At 45.0% G+C, this 20,144-nt stretch overlaps 1 protein-coding gene across 7 annotated transcripts in view; it reads right to left on the bottom strand.

Annotated features, from left to right (window-relative positions):
* The window catches only part of LOC122400918 (RNA binding protein fox-1 homolog 2-like), a 324,965-nt gene that overhangs the window by 80,250 nt on the left and 224,571 nt on the right, over positions 1-20,144 (bottom strand). For 6 of the 7 annotated variants that reach the window (XM_043402678.1, XM_043402679.1, XM_043402677.1 and 3 more), the window contains 3 exons: positions 15,172-15,459; positions 4,622-4,885; positions 3,471-3,524 (listed from right to left, as the gene is read on the bottom strand). In XM_043402678.1, coding sequence (XP_043258613.1) covers positions 3,471-3,524; positions 4,622-4,885; positions 15,172-15,456 — 603 coding nt within the window. In that variant the 5' untranslated portion in view covers positions 15,457-15,459. The remainder of the gene's footprint in view (positions 1-3,470; positions 3,525-4,621; positions 4,886-15,171; positions 15,460-20,144) is intronic. The other variant, XM_043402682.1, reaches the window with a different exon arrangement.

The raw sequence follows: 20,144 nt of genomic DNA, 5'->3' as shown, positions 1-20,144 counted from the left end.
TCGACGAGAATTTCACACCCGTTAACGCGTTTCGAAACTTGAAAACTGCTTCTGATTACGAAGTAACGTTTCCACGGGATGGGCTCGACGGAGAAAGCGCCTTCGGAACTTTTCCGTCCTCGGTGTTGGAAGCTCGACGCGGACGGCGTTTCAGAAAATCATTACTCGCGACGAGTCGGGTGAAATAATGGATTTCTGATGCAATTACGATGCTCCGCTCGAATCGCTGCGGTCGTACCTTTTATTCGAGACCCCGTTGCCTTTCCCTGTTGCAAAGTCCCCGTTTTCTCTCTAGAGAGAGCTTCTACCGTGCGCCATTTCATAGACTCGAAAGTTTCCGGAGTTTCGCTCCCGGGGCGGAGGAAAAAAGAGAGACGAAACTCCAATTAACCCTTTGGGGAACGCTGGACTTTCGCGGTTAAACACACTGGCACGGGAATACATATTTCAGTCACGATTCTTTTTCAACCCGTTCCTTCAAAGCCTTTCACAACCTTTGGGGATTGTTTGACTCTACGTACAACGTCGAGAATCTCGAGACACCTGTTGTAAAAAAACTACCCTGGAACTTTGAAGCACGGTCGAGTTTCGAATAAAAATGAAAATTTATCCCTTCTCGACGTTTTTATAATTCCGTTAAGCTCCAAGTTTCGAGCAGAGTTCTACGATCGATATCGGAGTCCGATATTCGGTTCCCGAAGTCTGGAGGCAAGGAACCGAGAGAACTTTTCGCGGTTAAATCGAATCTAGACTGTATCCTGGGATAACCAAGCAATATTCGAACCCGAGTTAAATCAAATCGGGTCTCCATCGGAAAAGTTCGAAAAGGATCCCTGGTAAGTGAATTAACTTCAACCTCGAGGCTGACTGGAACATTTCAAATTACGTGCGTCGAAAGTGGAGCAGGAGAAGAATCGACAGCGATCGTTTGAAAGACTTATTAAATCCAGAGGGTCGAGAGTACATAAAAAATTGAATTCCAAGCGAAAGTGTGGATGGATCGCGAGAGTTTGCGTTGTCCAGGCGCGCGTAGCTCGATCATCATCATCGAGTGGACAATGGACGAGCGTGCGTGACGTCGTCAGCAGCCTATTGGGTTACTGGAACCGCAGGAGCTTGACGAAGTGCACTTGAGTGTGCTTGACGCAAAGACGCTGAATATGCAAGCTCACCGGATGCCGGCTGTCGGCACGATGTATTACTGCGGATCTTATCCAGACCCGTTGTCATCCATATTGAAACCTATTTGCATTTCAAACTCTCCTGCACGACAAACTCTGTCTCTCTCGGCCGGGATCTCCTTTTTTTCTTTCTTTCTTCCCGCGGATCCTTCGGCTTTCCCGCGTGTTTGCATAAACGGAGCGACGATTGGAGATGCACTCTCCCGTCAGACGTTCGTCCGTGTTCGATTCCGGTCGGAAACCAGAGATCTAGGAACCTTGGACGAACTTCCTACCCGTCCTCGAGGAGCAAACGACGACCTCTTCCTCGAGACGACCATTGATATCGAGATTGGAACGATGCACTATCGATCACCAACGTTGGGAACCGCTTTGACGAGCACGCTCGTTTGATTTCAATTTTATTCAAGGAGCAGAGCTGATCTTGGGGCCTATGAAAATTTCTCTGAATTGGAAATAAATAAATAACTCTGTCAACTTCCACATGGAACCTTGATCATTTTTTTCATTTAGAAAAGTGGAAACTAGCGTGAGAAATCTGGCCAATTCCGGGTTAATAATCGCAGCGATCGGCTGATAATTTCAATTTTATTTGAGGAGCAGAGCTGGTCTTGGGGCCTATGAAAATTTCTCTGAATTTGGAAATAAATAAATAACTCTGTCAACTTCCATATGGAACATGATCATTTCTTTTTATTTAGAAAAGTGGAAACTGGAGTGCTCTGTCGAGAGCACGTGAGAAATCTGGCCAATCCCGGGGTTAATAATCGCAGCGATCGGCTGATACATCGCTGGATCGACGAGGCCCGTCGCGGAGAAATATGAAAGGCCATTGGAAGTAATTGTCTGCGACGAGAGAAGGATCGAGATCGAATTTCGAGTACTGATTGCGTCCTTTCATCGAATTCTACAGCCCGTGGAAGATCCACGTGTAAGAAATATCCCTATGAATCACGCGACGGCCATTGTCCCGCGCGAAAGAATGGTCCCAGCTCGGATCTGGGATCCTCAAAGCGCCTCTTCTTCTTACGCATTCTGTGTCGCCCTTTTCTAGGTACCAAAAATACTCTTCGACCAACATTCCATATCTTGAAACGAGAATTATAAACGAGGTTGGAGAGTGAAATGTCCTTTGGTACGTTTGATTTAATTCCAGAAATTCTTTAGAGTTGTCCGAATATACTACACTGCTTCGACTTTCTTTTAAAATTACAAACTTCATCGTTAGATCGAAATGTCAGAATTAAATAAATATTCAGAAAACTATTAAAATAATAATAATATGTACTCGAACGTTGATAGAATATTTCTGTTGTATCTTTAACGCGCCAGACTGTGCTACACTGCTTCGACTTTGTTTTAAAATTACAAACTTTATCGTCAGGTCGAAATGCCAGAACTGTAAATAATAATAAATATTCAGAAGACTATTAAAATAATTATAATACGTATTCGAACGTTGATAGAATATTTTTCCTGTGTTTTTAACGCGTCAGAGATCCAACTGTTCGACAATGACACCATTTCGCGACCGTTTGCGCAAAATGTCGCCGAGAATCGTAGCCGCCGCGCTGCAAAAGAACGCACAGAACGAGCAGACGCAGCGCCCCGCGTCTCCATTTTCGATTTTCCAGAGAATTGCTGCTCGAAAGTTTACTGTTTTAAAATTTTGCGACCGTGGGGGGTGCTGCGTCTTCTCGAAAAAATGATTATGGCCTCGCGAAGTCCTCGTGTCTCGGGATACGTCTTCGCGCGAACTTTTCCAATAAGTGGCGTCGTCCAGGGAAAAATGGGGAGAGGATCGACGAAGAAACGTCGTGGGAGGCGAGCAGGAAAATTGGAAAAGTTATGATCGAGAAGGGACCGTCCTTTGATCGACTGAGAAATCTTTGAAACGAAAATTGGAATTATTGTTTGGCGTAAATAAGTTACGAGACGAAGTCGTCTACTCCATTTTATTCTAGTTCGTTTCATTTCGAAACAATATCTTCGCCAAGTTCTGCTAAATTTTGTTTCGATGACTGGTTCGTAGGTGGCAAGAAAGAAGGAAGGTTTGCTGTTTCACGTGAAATCACGAGATACGTAGGATCCAAGGGGTTGGAGCATCGGGGGTGGATTAACGTTCCAGCGACGGAATAAGGGAGCCAGGGTTGATTTCGGGCTGCGCGAAGCAAATTTACCCCGGCGACGAGGATTTCGTTCGGGCCGACAGTGTGGCTTAAATCTAACAGTATTTTCGGGGGTGGGTTGACAGGGGTGGCTCGCAGCCTAAGGGCGACGTGAGCTTACCTTACTTCCCCTTTCGTTAAATATGATTTCCACGTCGAGGATTGGCCCGAATTGCTGAAAAACAGAAAAGCAACGTTGTCTCGAGAATATGTTACCACCAGAATGCTCCGTGAACATTCTCCGGATAATCGCGATCGATTTACAAATAAATCCTCGTATTGCTCGAAATATCGTTCTTATTTTTTTCTTTTTATTTTTTTAGATACATTTATTGGTCCCCGATTTAGAATTTATTTAAACGTTTGTTTCCAACGAGCAATTAAACGCTAAGCCACGTTCCCACGTTGTTCCGATTTGAGAATAAAATAAGAAAAATAACGGCGCAATTGCTATCCTTAATAATATTTAATAGTGCTATTACTTCGAGTTGCTATTTTGTATCGAAGAACGATGTTGTTATATCATTCTTTATTATATAAGTTTTTCCAATAAAGACAGATCGAGTAAACAAAATTCTAAAATTGCTATAGCTACATTTAATAGACGTTGTTATATCATTCTCTAATGCGCAAAAGAGCATTATTAAATATCAGAATCATTTTTGTGAATCCCAAAATACCTGAGTGTATGCACGATCGATCAAATATTTGAACAGCGTTATAATCATAGGAATGTGGCTTTACTCGTGTGATAGCTCGATGCTCGCAAAGCAGAATGAAGAACAGACGGAAGGAGGATAATCGAAATATTCCAGTTAAACCGTGCAAAGCGATAAAGAGGAAGTATGCTGGGAAGCTGGAAAGATTGCCTCTGAATAGTATCCAGATTCGATGATTATTTCGCTATTGATCAACGTTTAGTGTCGGATGAACTCGTGATTAACCACTTAACGCTGTAACCCGAAACTCTAAACAGAAATCCAAACGCTGGATACCACATTTTTAAACATCGTATACTTTGTCAAGGCGGAGTGTTATGTATTTGAGGTACCATTGATACTCGAAATCGAAACTAGGGGCGAATGAAACTCCAGAAAGAAATTTAACGATTAGATATCATACTCTTGAGTATTTTTAGGTGGACGTTAAGCGGTTAATGGTATTACTATCGTGAGAACGCATTTTACGGACGAAAGAAAACTGAATGTCACATAACGAACACCACTCAAAGACAATCTTCAACGTCTCCAATGGGAGGAAAGTGAAACTCACCCCAAACATTGCCCTGAGATCAGGGTCCCGGAAACGGAAAGGTATATTGCTGACGTGAAGGCGTTTTGGCTGACTTTTCAGGTCGGTACCCTGTGTAGCGGTCGCAGGTGTCGTCGCGCCGGAAGTGACAGGTACCAAGGTGCTGCCTTCGACGGTACCTTCGGGGCTGGTCTCGTTCCCAGCCGGTGTTGGAGCTGGTTGTTGGCCACCGCCGCCTGCAGCTGCAGCTGCCGCTGCTGCAACCGCTGCCTGAAACACCTCCGACTGTCGTCGAAAAACAAAACAGTCGTTAGTCGTACACCCGAATACAAATTAATTTTTAATACTGTTACGACGCGAAATAACAATTACGATTTATTCTGTATTGCAGCGTAACAGTAAATTCATAAAGCCAGCGGATGTAGAGTCAGACCTTTCACACAATCAAGTTTTGCCTATATTCAAGTGCCATTAAGACGGCTATTTAATTATTAAATTCATTCAAATTTGCATGACCCTTCAAATCCAGGTGTTCTATGACTTTACTACCTGCAATAACATCGAAAACCAGTGCTAGATGTTTTATGGCGAGTCAGGTATCGTAGGACACATCTGGGCACCAAGCGGGGACCTGGGTCACAAATATTCACTCGTCATTAACATTGACGTGTGAAGTTGAGTACATCAGAAAGTTTCATTCACCAAATTTTGAATTACTTTGCTCAATCCCTCAACAAATACTTTAAACACTCGTCGATGATAATTTATGATACTCCAAACGATAACAATGGCGCAGATATTTTCAATATTTCGAAGTTACCACGACGTTAGACCTCTTCGACCTTTGACTTTACGATGATCCGATTTCTAGCTCCAGAAAGTCAAAGGTCGTATTTAAATTTAAAGCAGTCTCGAAGCTTCGACTCTCTTGCGCGTTAAAATTTTTCTTCGGTGTCCTATTATAGGGCGCAAAGCGCCCCTAACTTCGATCTCGAGTTTGCAACCTAGAATCCCGTTTTAACAAGAATCAGAAAACGCGATGAGCAACAAGACGAACGATTCCGTTTCGCAGGGTGGTAAATTTCAAAACCCCTGGTTAATTGGATCCACTCAGTCTTCCCCTAATCGCGGCAAAAAATCATTTACGGTCCGCGTGGGTAAGTACACGAGCCAAGATACGATCGTCGACGTTAATTTTACGCAAAGAGGTGTGCAATTTCTGGGTCGTTTCGGCACGAAATATCTGCCGACGTTTGACAGCCATTATTTTTTTCAACCCCCATTTAACTGGACTTACTCACGCCTCTTTATAATATCCCTAACGGTGTCGTGTGTAGAAGATACAAAAATATATTTCGATGTTTTCTATTAAATTCATTTTTTAAATATTTTAATCTACATTAAGGCGTCCATGGGTTTCAGCGTTGATTAATTTACGGGGGGAGAGGAGCGGTTATTTTCGGATCCATAACGCTGACAGGTAGACAAATATTGTTCGGGGAGCCTCCAAGTAGAATCGTCCGTAAGTGGTCAGCCACGCGGCGCCCACCTTATCTTCCCTTACGCTACTAACGAGCCTAAGTGAACACGCCTCGCGTATAGTCAGACGCAGCACCAGCTGCTACGTACAATTTCTGACTACTGAACTTTATCTCGACACCGTACTACGAGAGCTAGCCACGTACCGGAACTAAAGCAATTTGAGCCACGCTCCCGCTCGCTATTAATACACACTTATTGTTAGTCGAAGAAGATATTTCACGTGCACGGCAGAATTTCACGAGACGATATACTGTGCGACCGTGCAATTAATTCGATAAGCCCAAGGCCTCCCGTGCAACCCGATCCTCGTTAATACTCGAACCTCCCTAAAAGTAAAAATATTCCCTGTCCAAAATATACGAAATACACGTTCAATCTTTGTGAGGGGTAATTAAATTCTAATTACAAAATTTTTTATGTCAAAGACACATGATAACTCTCAATGCAATGGATGAGATTCAGCAAAAATATATTAAATCCACCCTTAACGATTACTTCTTCACTACTCATCGCAACGCAATAAATATCAACACATTCAATCTTTGTGAGGGTTAATAAAATTCTAATTACAAAATTTTTAATGTCAAAAATACACGATAACTCTCAATGCAATGGGTGAGATTCAGCAAAAGGCTCTATATTAAATCCACCCCAAATTACTTCTTCACTATTCATCGCAATGCAATAAATATCAACACTGTAGGCTCTCACTATGTTCGTGGAGCCGTTTTATTTAGCAAATAGAAGATCAATACTATTTACAACACTTGAATTTATTTACAAATGTGTACATGTGTTAACAGTTTAAATTTCAATGTTCTTATGGAGTTCTTGTGTTATTCTAACTTGGAAAGTCTAATGCCCCGCGATTTTATACATATTCAAAAGGAGGTGAAAACCTTGTGTATCCAATCAAACCTCTGCCCATCCTATGTGGGCCAGCCCTCAGATATTCGAAATTCCACCCACTGAGGGTGGTCCCAAGGGGTAGGTATAGTCCCAAAGTACGGTGCTCAACGGCTTGAGAGTACGGCAGTTTGCTTTGTACCCTAAGGTACTTGCCCAATTGCCAATCAAGTAATTTAATTAATATTCACTAAATAAGGGGGCCGCTAATAAGTGTTGGAATTCCCAACAAGCACGTTCACTGTTTATGATCCGTATATGAATCATATCACCGTGCTATTGAATACGCCACTGAAAGACCGGACAGAGAACGTGTTAACTATAATGTCCTACAGTTAACGGGTTAAAAATAGAAGTTTAGGATGGGATTTGGAATAAAATAGTTTCGAACGTGAAGGGGTGGCTGCCGCGTGGAGCGAGGCGGTTCATTGAAACCAGAATTAATTCCTCTGTCCGACAATACGGTAGACGCGATGAAATTTAGATGCGAGAGCGTCAGACACGGAGATATCCGGTCTGGTGCTCGGCGTAGGAGACTCACGAATTATTCATCGACTATCGACGCCGACGCGCACCGGAGGAGATTACGGGGAGCGTCGATACGCGGCTGGATACGATCGGGCGCCGCGGTAAAACTTGTTTCGCGGTGGATTAAAACTTTCTTCGCGAGCTGCAGAGACAAGAGACCCGGAACACGTGGTGGTCGAGTTTGCCAGAGGAAAACTGACTCTCCCGACCGCCATTCCTTCGAATCCTCGTCCCTTCTTTGACAGAACGTTGTCGCCATTCGTAACGAAATAAAAATTTTCCACTCGAACGCCCGACAATTTGCGGGAAACTACGCTTCGAAGGTCGTTCAAACTTTGATTGAAAAAATTCGCCTTGTTCCTGACGATAGACCGACAGGGGGGGAAAAAAGTAAAAAAGGGCAGATACAGAAACTGTACGTCCATCGAAATTTCTCGCGGAAACGAGGCCGATCGCGACGCGTTTAATCGAACGAAATTGCGTCGTTCCTGATTCTTTTTTTTTTTTTGCCCCCCTTCGTGTCCTCCCGTTCGCGCGAAACAATTTTACGATCGTTGGACACTCGTTCCAATTAGACGAAATTATTTCGATTCGACGGATAGTTTGTCGCTGTCGAACGAAATTCCCGAAATTCGTCGTTTCTGAGTCCGTCCAGCAACTTTTTGTTTCGCAAGTTGCCTGTGCCGCGATCAATTTCCAATTTCCCGTCAAAACCGTCTATGTTAATTGCTCCGCTGCGTGTAAAACAATCGCGCGATGACGTAAATAATAGTCCACGGAACAATTTCCAAAGTCGACGAGGTTCGCGGGTAACGTAAACTTCAAGAATTAAATTTCTGAAAGCCATCCGGCGCTTCAAAGGCTGCACAGAAACGCTTACCGACCCAGTTTATGTTCATTCCGCGTTATAAACGTCAGTTTACGTTCAACTTCGGTCGAATTGCACCTTCGACGCGTTGCAGGCAGGCTACAGAAATAATTTTCTAATTCTTTTCGTCGAAAATATTACACCAACGTGGCGAAATATAGCGCCGAAGCTTGTTTAAACGCGAGTGTTTAACGTCGTTTATCAAATTAATGGTTACTCGACGTGTCATTAGAAAGATCAATAGCAGGTTTCGCGTTAAATTACCGCCAGCGAAGGTTTAAACGTTCCCTTTAAATCAAACCTTCGGTATTAATCGCCGCAGAAACGATCCCGCGCTTTCATTCGAGCACCAAAGCAGGGAATTAACAGCCGACAAACGAGAATCGAGAGTAGTCTTTGCTCCTCGCGAGCAATTTGCCTACCCGAAGACGCCCGGCGGAATTTTAACGACGCAAATTGGCATGCCTCATCGTTAAGAAGATTGATCGATCCGCCGCTGCGAAGCAATTCTATTAATTTAATTCGTTGGAACGATGTTTCTACGAGCCTCCCAAGTTTCGTCCACGATACGAGGATCGTTTGGCCTTTTAATTTTCCACCCTTCGAGCCGACGGGGGATTAAATAAGTAAAAAGGCAGTCTGAATTTTCAGCGGCGTTAACCGCGAAGAAACGTTCGCAGATTCCGTGTTCCGGGTCTCGAAAAAGCCTCGGGTCTGACTTGAATAATAGAGATTTCTCTCTGTCCTGACGGGGATTTATTGCTCCCCTACACTCCCAGTCGTTTGTTTCTCCCTGGATCCTCCTAAAGAACTGGCCATAAAAAACTCTGTTTTTTTTTATTTAAAGGACTGCTGCCAGCCTCTACTGGCCTCTACTGGACTCTGCTGATCTCTGCCTGCGTGTGCTGGTCTGTGCTTGCCTTTGCTGGTCTCTACTGGTCTCTACTTGCTTCTGCTGATCTCTGCTGACCACTGCTTACCACTCTTAATACTTCTGACAACGTATAACGATTACAACTAGCCTCTGTTGACCACTTCTGATATATCTGGCAATGTATAACGATTACTACTGGCTACTGTTTGTCTATGCTGGCCTTTACTGACCAGTTCTGATATATCTGGCAATGTATAACGATTACTACTGGCTACTGTTTGTCTCTGCTGGCCTCTGCTGACCTCTGCCAGCATGTGCGGATCTCCTACGTTGTCAGAAGTATTAGGAGTGGTAAGCAGTGGTCAGCAGAAGCAAGTAGAAACCAGCAGAGGCCAGCAGAGGCAAGCACAGTTCAGCACACGCAGGCAGAGATCAGCAGAGACTAGTAGAGGCTGGCAGATGAAAAATTGTTAATTTCATTTAACTTTTTCATATGATTGCTATGTACTTTACAAGGAGGCAAATGTGAGGCCGTCTCTCCCGACTCCCACGAGACGGTCCGAAAGTACTTCGGGCAACTTCGGAGAATCGTAAAAGAGGGCATGTGTCAGTTTACCTTTGTCGACTGTCCGAAATTCTACGAGCTCATGTACGCGTCATCAGGCATAGTGTGAGAAAGTGGAATGAGGTGTCCCCGGTGCATCTGGGGCTCCGTCTGGCATTTCTGCTCGAGACGCGACTTTGTATTGGTTAACGAGGCACCCGGGGGCCGCAAAGAAGCGCAATTGGAAATTTTCGAGACGGCTCGCGAACTTTCCCGGAACGCACTCGAGCCTCGGTGAAAACCGGATCTGTCTGAGGTTTTGCTCCGACGTCAAAGAACGACGCGACGCGAGACGAGAGCCACGGCTGAAAGGGAACTTTTAATTCGCGGCCTCTGCACGGAAGCAATTCAATTCGAGGGCCGCTCGATTCGTTTCCGGGAGGTGTAGCTGGACGAAAACGAGCGCTCGAAGGTCGTTAAAATCGGCCCATTGTCCGGGGAAACGGTATCGAAGCTTCCTGGGGAAAAATTTGAAACTTGATCTTGAAATTTGTGCAAGCACAAAGCGGAACCTCGAGTGCTCCTCAAGCTTTAACCGCCATTTAAATTTCAAAGCTGGAATACATCTTCTGGTGGAATTCATAATCCTAAGAATTCGACCCTCGAAATTCCCTGTGAGACGTCCTAGATTCGTGCTAGATTTCCATAAACTGCAGGTCCCGATGGATTCGTCCAGAACCACACCCTCTCCAGAGTTTGCAATCCCAAGACGAGCTTCTAAAACGTAGTTTCGAAATAGATTTCTACGGAACTCTCAGATTTTTCAGACCATTCGATTCCAAATGGATCCAAAGAACACCCCTGAGAGCTTGGAAATCGATTTCTTAGCTCTTCTAAAACCAAAGTGGACTTGTACGAGCACTAAAATATTCTCTAAATTAATAATTCTCTAAATAAATTTCTCGAGTCTTCCAAATCTCAAAGAAACGCTCTAAGGGTTCTTCGAGTTTCAAAATCGCTTCCTCGGGTCTTCCACTTCCAAAGTAGGTTTCGAAAGCATTTTCTGAGACCTGTAGCGACCGGTCGTGCGCACATGGGAAAGTTTTTCTCTCGTGCAAACGGCCCACGTAATTTACGACTCTCGTTCGTCGAAGCTGTTTTTGAGGAAGATATTTTCCAGACTCGCGTATCGAATGCGTTTAGTAAATTCTTTTCCTACGCCCCTCAACAGCAAATAGAGACCGTCGTAAATTAGGGATTTCCAGAGGACACTCGACGCGTACCCATCGGAGTTTCGCCAAGTGGGCCCAGCGCGGGTGGTCCGAAGGAAATCTTGCAGTGAGGGCGCAACGTCGTCCCCCTCAATCACCACGCCGTTTCGAAAACAAGCACGCCGTGGGCGTAAGAAATAGGCGGTGATTTGGGAAAAATAAACGGTCCTGATTGGAAAGGCCCAACGCGTGGGGATAACCAATCAGGGTTGTTTAACAATTTTGCCAGTGCAACCGAGGGGTCGACACGGAGACGAGCGAGGAATAACGACACTTGGTTTTGCGCGCTCTATCCGAGAACAACGAAAAATAAAGAAAGATTTGTCACCCCACAAGAAGTGTAGTTCCTACAACAACCTATCCCAACAGACCTTTGAAAATTTCAGAATTAATTCCATAAGCGTTTTAGTAGACTCCTAACAAACTCTCGAGATACAGAGCAGGTTTCCGAGACATCTGCGAGTTTTAAAATCAATTTCTTAAGTCTTCCAACCCCCAAAGAGGGTAACTACGAAATCCACCGCTTGCGCAGTAGACTTCCAAGAGTTTCTCCAGTCGCAAAATCACTTTTGCTCTTTTAGTTGCAAAGTACCGGAGGAGCCGTTGAAGTCCATAGGAAATTTTGATCGCGTCTACGACTCCCAAAATGAATTTCTCATACTTTCGACTTCGCGCGGTAGCTTCACGATAGATTCCATCAGGTTCAGCGAGTTTCAAAATGGCAGTCTCAAACCTGTTATCTTCCAAGTAGATTCCTAAAGGTCCCCCAAGTTCCACGGTAAATTTCAAAGTGCTCCTCAAGTTCCAACGCAGATATCTAAAGGTCTGCCAATCTCCTATCAGATTCCTCGCGAAATTCTCCGGTTCCATAGTAAATTTCGACCATACGAGTTTTCAAGTAGGTCTCGCGGACTCCCCCAATCTCGAAACAAACCCTCGAAGTCTCGAGTTCTACGATTCTTAAGGACCCATCGACGAATAAAACTCGATTGTAACTTTAAAGCGACCGGTTTCCACGCGTCTTGCGGTACCGAAAATATCGTGGAAGGCTAAGCCGCGTGCGTTGGGGATAATTCGCGCGTGGAAAGCGACCTGGACGAACTGCGCCTGCAGGTTTACGAGCCGCTGACTAACCGGGGCTGGTTAATTGACCAGACGAGCTGCGGACAAAGCAACCACGCCGTCCAGAACCGCGACATTGTTCGAAACTCTTCACGCTCGGTTCAACCGTGTCCGAAACGCGGTCTCCTGGCGGGGTTAATTAGACACCATCGTCTCGCGAAACGTTCTCTGAATCGTAGCCACGACGACAGACGTAGCCACGTCGATTCAAAACTGGTTGTGAATAAAAAAAATGTTAGGGGCGGCTGAAAAATTAGTGGCTCTTAAATTACCTATCTGGAGAGGCAAAACGAGACGTTATGGACAATTGAGAGTCGATGATTTTTCAATATTTTATAGAGCACGATGTTCAGAAAGAATAAATCCTTTGAGAAAGAACGACCAAAAACCGGAGAATGAGTGTTCTGTTTGAAACTAGACCGTGTAAACCCGGTTCGTCGACATTCTGCACTTCTCGTAGAGGGGAACGAGAGAGCACACGGAGACCGTCTTCCGGCGGATGCAGTGACGGAACTCGACCCCGTAAAACCGAGGTCACGGGACGCTGATTGGCCACTCGAATCGGTGTACCGAAACCGCAGTCGGTAGCTACTTTGATGGCGCGTCCTTGTCCGTCGTCGTTCGTGACCAAATCGTGCGACTGCTCGTCCTTCATAGTCGCCACGCCTCTCCCACAGAATTTCTAACGAAAGTTACCAACGCGATGGAAAACTCGCGCTGATTTTCCTCGGACGAGAGATCCATGGTTCCTGATCACGTTCCAGCGAGATTACGTCAGAATCCAAAAACAGACACCTTGGAAAACCTGGACGCTATCAAAAGGGACGCAAGAACGTTGTGCAATTGTAACTTGATCAGACAAAGTAATTGGTTCACTGTTTTTGGTCTCGGATTCTTCAGAAATTATTAAACTTCATTGTCTTCGTCTATCGATCTGTGTTTTTAACTTGAAGTTAGGGGTTTCCTCTGCTGTATCTATATTGTTAACAATTATTTAATACCAATGGAAGGCCTGACGCTATCAAAGGGGGCGTAAGAATGTTGTACAACCGTAACTTGGTCAAACAAAGTAATAATCGGTTCACTATTTTTGGTCTCAGATTCTTCAGGAATTATTAAACTTCATCGTCTTCGTCTATCGATCTGTGTTCTTAACTTGAAGTGGGGGGTTTCCTCTGCTGTATCTATATTATTAACAATTATTTAATACCAATGGAAGGCCTGACGCTATCAAAAGGGGCGCAAGAACAGTGTACAACCGTAATTTGTCAAACAAAGTAATCGGTTCACTGTTTTTGGTCTCAGATTCTTCAGGAATTATTAAACTTCATCGTCTTCGTCTATCGATCTGTGTTCTCAACTTGAAGTTGGGGTTTTCCTCTACACTATCTATATTATTAACAATTATTCAGTTCCAATTGAAGGTAACTTTAAAAATGAAAATTGAATCATTTGCGATGCTAAAAAGCTGACCAAAAAATTCCGAAAGAGATTTAAAATACGGGAAGCTAGCGAACGCAGTGGTACTGTATTAAACGCGGCCGCGTAAATGCAAACAGAGGAGCAGAGCGATATTAGAGACGGCTTTATCGAGCCAGACGCGCGTGAATTCTTTCCGTGCAGTTTGTTCCCCGCGGAAAATCATCGCCGTTGAAACAAATTCTCCCCCGTTTTCGCCTTTTTTCACCCCCTCGATACGCCCGGACAAATCCCGAACATCTTCGCGTGCGAACAATTCAGATTTATTCGAGCCCGGCGCTGATATAACAGCGGCGATAACTCGTCGACGAGGTCTACGGCGCGGCAATTACCACGACTCATAAAGCCACCTAATTAACCGTGCTAATTAAAGTAATTCCGTTCGTTAATTCAATTTAGTAGACGGGCGAATTCCGGGGACGAGAGTCAGCGTTACGGGGACACTCCCGGCTTGTTAATTCCTGGCACCCGGGTTAGTTGACACAGACCCCACAGTGCACATCTTTCGGTCACGAGGACTCTGATGGGTTTCGAATTCTCTAAAAGCTCGCGAACGCGTCCCTATGGACGATTGCAGTCTTAAAACGGCAGACTTCGACCTCCAATTCTGCGTATTTTCCGTCGATGGTTCTCAGATTTTTGGTAAAAGTTCTCGAGAGACTTGCAAAAATTACAATCGTACCATGAAACGTCAATCGTTTTTTTAACGGAAGATGATTCCTGAGAAGCTCACTGATCGCTTCTGGGAATTTAGTTATTGTCAATTGTACTCTAAGATACCAAGGAAATAAGAACTTTGGCTTTAGTTAGGATCAGTCTTCGTGTTCGTAAAATTGTTTACGAGACCAAAACTTTGATTTTAGACAATTGTAAACTACACAACTTAAAAGTTGTAGTAGTAGTTACCTTCGTAACCCCATTAAAATTTATGAAGCTCATTAAAATTTGCTTTCTCTAACATTTCAACTTGAGAATTAATTGCTTCAGTTCCACTGTTAAAAGTTCTGTCACCCATATACGTGGTATTTTTTAAATATCATTTTCTGAAATGTCCTCGGCCCATGTTGGCACCGTTTACCAAGGCTACCGTAACTTCCAAGATATTGAATATTTTTGTACGTGTAAAAATTGTGGATATTCTTCAAGCATAGATCTAAATATATGCGTCGAAACTTGATACAAAAATACTTCAGTGTTCCTCCCCCAAAATTCCAACCCATCGAAAGATTACGTTCTACTACCCCCTTGATTGATTCATGAATTTTTGCTTAATTACATTTTCTACGCTTCGATTATACCGGAACCATTTTTTAGTGCCATCGACGATGTAGTTCATTCCGTACAACAGACATCCCGCCCCCAACGACATTGAGTAATTTCCAACTAGTCTTAACGCTAGGTAAAAGAAATAAAAATGGTAACGAAAGGATAACTCACGATAGCCTGTTGGTCCACGCCGTTTGGAGGCGGTGGGGGACTAAAACTGGCCGCGGTGGGTGCACCGGGAGCTGTTTGGTGTGGGGCACCTGCTGGCGGTGGCACCTGGGGCCCGCTGGGCGGTGGCTGCTGGGGCGCGCCGCTGTTGTCTTCTTTGACCTGGACTGGCGGTGGTGGTTTCACTTCACCGGCTGCTCCAGCCGCCCCCACGACGCCCGCTACACCATTCACCGGCGGGGGGAAGACACCCCCACCGTAGGGCGCAGCCATTCCTGTCTGCACCATGTGCTGCAAGCAGAAAAAACTCTGTTTAGTCGATATACTTCCACTTAACCATTTTAAGATTTCGACCACCGAAGCAGTTTCCCGAAAACAAGCATAAAACTTTCAATGTTGCGCTAAATATTACCAAAAATTAAAAAACAGACTTCACTCTAGGAAGATCCATCAACTTTCGTGACTTTGTTTGGTCTTCCTCTTCTTGAACGAATTGCAAGTGATAGCTGTTCCTTACAGTTATTCTTATTTAACCCTTTGCACTCGGAGATTTTTCTTCGATCACCTACTGCTAACTCAAACACACTTTCTTACGAAATAGATAGTAAATATCCAAGTAAACATATTGGTTTACATTCTTGCTTATAATCATTTCAAAACAATAATATCGTTGTGTTTCCTCAGAGGGTACATCCAAATTCTTTGCTGGATGTCTCTTCAAAAGAGACAGCCAAGTGCAAAGGGTTAATCCATATAATAATCCTGAAGAGAACCAATAGTTGACCACGACGTTGATTTGATCTAATATACCAAACAAAGAATCCACGAGATGGTCAATATCATTCAAAGGTACCAGAAGATTGGGTTAGCCCATATAATAGTCCTGAAGAGAACCAATAATTGACCACGACGTTGATTTGATCTAATATACCAAAAAACGAGCAGTCGTTGTAAGAATCCACGAGGTATTCAATATTACTCAAAGGTACCAGAAATTTGGGTTAGTTGATATAATAGTCCTGAAGAGAAGCAATAGTTGACCATGACGTTGATTTGATCTAATATACCAAAAACGAGGACTCGTTGCAAGAATCTACGAAGTAGTCAATGTCGTTCAAAGGTACCAGAGGACCCTGTCAGTCAGGGTCTCGTTGTTCAATCATTAAAGCGAGTAGGAGGGTTAGGAGCACCTAGGTATCAGAGTCTCCAGATGCCTGAGTGTCTGGCAGATATCGGAATTCCTACGGTGGTACCTAGACGTCGGATCGGCCACACAAGAGGCTCGCGAGTGCGCTTTAAATAGCTCTGACCCGGCCCTCGCTCGAGTAAAATTCAAATAAATATTCCATCTGGCCGACCCAAACAACACTTTATTTTTGCATTTTAAATGCGACGAGACGATGATTTGTGCCCGTATGCATTCTTCGCAACGCGAACGGTAAATAGGCTCGATGGCTGGTATTAAAAGTGGATGCCGCGGACAAGTCGCAAATCATTTTGCGTGTTGCACGCGCAGCGATTAGCGACATGCTAGAAATGCCCCGTTTTGTTTGCTGTTCGATAAAAAAAAAGCACGGGCGTCGGGTCGGGGAAAAGAAAAAACCATCCGAAGAAAACTATTACGGGGGGGATGATCGTTCCTCCGGGGTTCCAGCGATCGATGAGGCCGTTTCTGATCTCTGAAACATCGATCGTGGCCCAGTTCCGTTCTCTGAAATTAATTATTACCCAAGCAGATGCCGTCCTATACGGGGAGAATATGTAGCAATCAGTTGAAAGCTCTATTCAGAGATTATTTGCGCCCGGCATAAATTGCGTGCACGACGGCCGAGCGAACTTTCATGGATGTTTTCATTCGCGAAATGACGATCCAGAAACGGGGGGGCAGAGTAACGGATTATTGTCGAAAACTGACAATACGCTTATTCGGGTACACGGCAATCTAGAGTGAAAGCTTCCTCCCCATCTGCAGAGTTATTCTATTTTTTTTTTTGTGACCAAACTCCCACCTCAACGCCACGATTTAGGCGTCCCAAAACTCAGAAAAAAATATAACATGGTTCAAATCAATCGAATCACCACGAACAATGAAGGATCTATCCTCTTTGCGTCGACCCCGTCTAGAAAAATGACACAAGGCGAACGCGATTACGTAACCTGGAGGATGTCAGCGATCTCGAGCCGGTAGGAAAAGCGTTACGAATGCAGATAGTATTCCGTAGCCCTTAAGGTCTGCAAATGGAACCGATTTCTCTGGCAACCACAATAGAAACAAACAGCACGGGCATAACTCCCGCGAGACAGGTTACAGATGGTTTGTCCAGTCCGCTCGTCTTACGAGATTGTTCCGAAATACCCTGGGTCTGTGTGCCTCCGGAGGAACTAAGTTTCCCGGAAACCATTTGTTACATGCCCCCGCACCATGTCTCTTTTTTTTTCGAAAACTCAATTCCACCGGGTTGCACCGATCGAACCAACCATTTACTATTTACTATTTACGGGAACGATAGCCGAGAGTTTCACGAATAAATATTGGATACCTTTCCTTTTGGAGAATCGATGCTACGCACTTAAAATACTGGAGCAATTACCGAAATTCTCTTGATCTTCGTTTGTTTACATTCCACATCCCCTTTAAAATAGAATGTTTGTTGTAAGGTGGTATATATACTGATTTTTGGAATGCCAACGAAACAGAGATACTAATAAAATAATTACGAATATAGAGCAGGGTTAACAGCGAGAGAGATCAAGAAATTGCTTCTCGACGCTTCAGACTGAAAGCAATGCGTCTCGATGAGTTCCGCGAAGTGGTCTGCAGTATAGGCGAGAAGGGCCTAACGAGCTGTACGAAGGAAAATAAAAGGGAGGCGCAGACAATGGTCGAAAAGGGTGGCTCCCTGGATGCTGGGCTGAGAGGCACAAAGAATGAAGACCGGTGGAGATCCGCTGTTGAAAGGGTCGCGATGAACGCGCGGGAATCGACCCCGAAGAATCGCGGTGATTCTTTCCTCGCGTTCTTATCTCGCGGAAGAGCGGCTCTATCCGCAAAGGAGACGGAATAAAGGGGATGGACGGGATCCCCGCGACCTAATTGCCCACGGTGCAGTGTGTCATCGGGTTAACCCACTTTCTTGCCAACCCCTTTATTGTTCCCCAGGAATAATGGCGCTCGAAGGACCCCGGAACCCGCGGCTCCGCGCGCGAACCTGGCAATTTGGCGTCCCCCTCTGATTTTAATAACGTAGTCCTTGAATTTAATTGCACCGTCCGCGGCGACGATAAAGGAGGAACTTTTTATCGGTGAGTATCGTCTCGAGGAGCGCCCGTTAACGGGAACTTTTTATCGGGTACCGCGAATACGAGGGTTCTACGACGAAAAATAACACGCGGACGTCGTTATCGAGCCGCGATACGAACGTTCTCCGGATTCTCGAGGAAACTCTGCGTCTAATAAGCGTTTCAACGGTTCCACGTCCGGCTTTTTGCGCCGCGGAGATCGCTGGAACTGTCCGCGAGAAATATACAGGGGACCATTCTCCTCCGGGAGCACCAGACCGCGTCCACGTAGTTGGAGCTTATGGTTATTGCGTGCGAAACGGGAGGACAAGGGCCGAGCGTTAATGCATCCTCTCCGAGAATCGAAGGAATTCTTTCGATGGGACAAAGTGAGAATCTGAAGCTCCATACCCAAAATCCAAATCTGATCCTCGAGCGGCCACGAGACCCTTGTACCCTCGTTTAGGACTCTATTCATACTTAGAACATTATGAGCTTCGAAATTTCTAAAACCTTTCTAAAATCTTGATCCTTTCGGAGCATTAGTCTTCCCAGGATCATTCAGAGACTAAGAGCATTTGGGCCCGCAGGCAATTACGTGCCTTGGAAACTTGCGTTTCTCTGTCGTACCATCGGGAACCGAGAAAAACGAGACGCGTTGCATGTACCATTAATTTTCCTCCCGAGCCAACTGATTCGTTATTGCACACTGCGATGCGTTATCGACCGAGGCGCGGATATTGCAGGGACCCCCTTACCGAGTGAGCTTGGACCACCAGCAGATGATGGTAGATGGGACGAACGCTGGAGGGACTGCCAGACGTCCAGGCAATTCGCGATCGCCATGGGAAATGACCACTGTATTGACGTACTGCTGACGTTGTTGTGACGCAGCAGTAACGCGATACTAACACCTAGTGACGTAACAGCGTCAGTTTTCATATTAAAAATCACCATTTGTATGCTTACAGTGGTCATGTAGGATCCACTGGTCGACCGGAAGTGAAACGATTCTTCGTTACGACTCCTACGCGCCTCTCCATTCTCTCTTAACGAGAATCGCAGCTTCTCGAAAGACTACTTTCACTGTACCGCGTTAGCGTCAGATAGTAAACGGATCCTTATTGCGTGTTTCCATCGGTGCGTTTGCCTGTTCGTGCGAGGACACGCCTCTTTTTAGCGTCCCCTTTCATGTCGAGTTGTTCACGGTGGACGAGTACCGCCGGACGCGAACGATAAAAGGCCCCTCCCCTGCTCGATCCTTCTTCCTCAAATAGTAACTCATTAAAGTATCCGCACGTGTAGAGTACTCAGCGACTGGGATGTCTAGAATTAGGGTTCACGTTCATCTTTCCCAGGCACTCAGGGTCCTAGCAATCAAGGTGTCTCTAGTAACAGAGCTTAACTCCTTAACTCAGGGTGACACAGAAGGGTCCAGGGATCCTCGCATCGCGCTGGAGTTGAGTTCCTTTATCCCCAGTTCAGTAACCCCTGATAGAACACGTTCATGACCTTTAGGTCGGGGTTATAGGCCTCTGGCCTGGATACTTATGAGCTGCTCCACGATACTTTACGGGTGCCTATAGTCTATACTTATAAGCTCTATAACCGTAACACCTATAGTCTCCTTCCTCCCAAGCGTGTAATATCGAGAACTCCCCATTGCCTAGGTGCAGAAATATATGACGCCGAGGTGT

Source organism: Colletes gigas, unplaced genomic scaffold, assembly GCF_013123115.1.
Source record: "Colletes gigas isolate AHSC1104 unplaced genomic scaffold, ASM1312311v1 Colletes_gigas_Sc00020, whole genome shotgun sequence".
In the NCBI taxonomy this organism is placed as follows: domain Eukaryota; kingdom Metazoa; phylum Arthropoda; class Insecta; order Hymenoptera; family Colletidae; genus Colletes; species Colletes gigas.
Note: the sequence above shows the minus strand (reverse complement) of the source record. Positions and strands in the feature narration are given on the sequence as shown.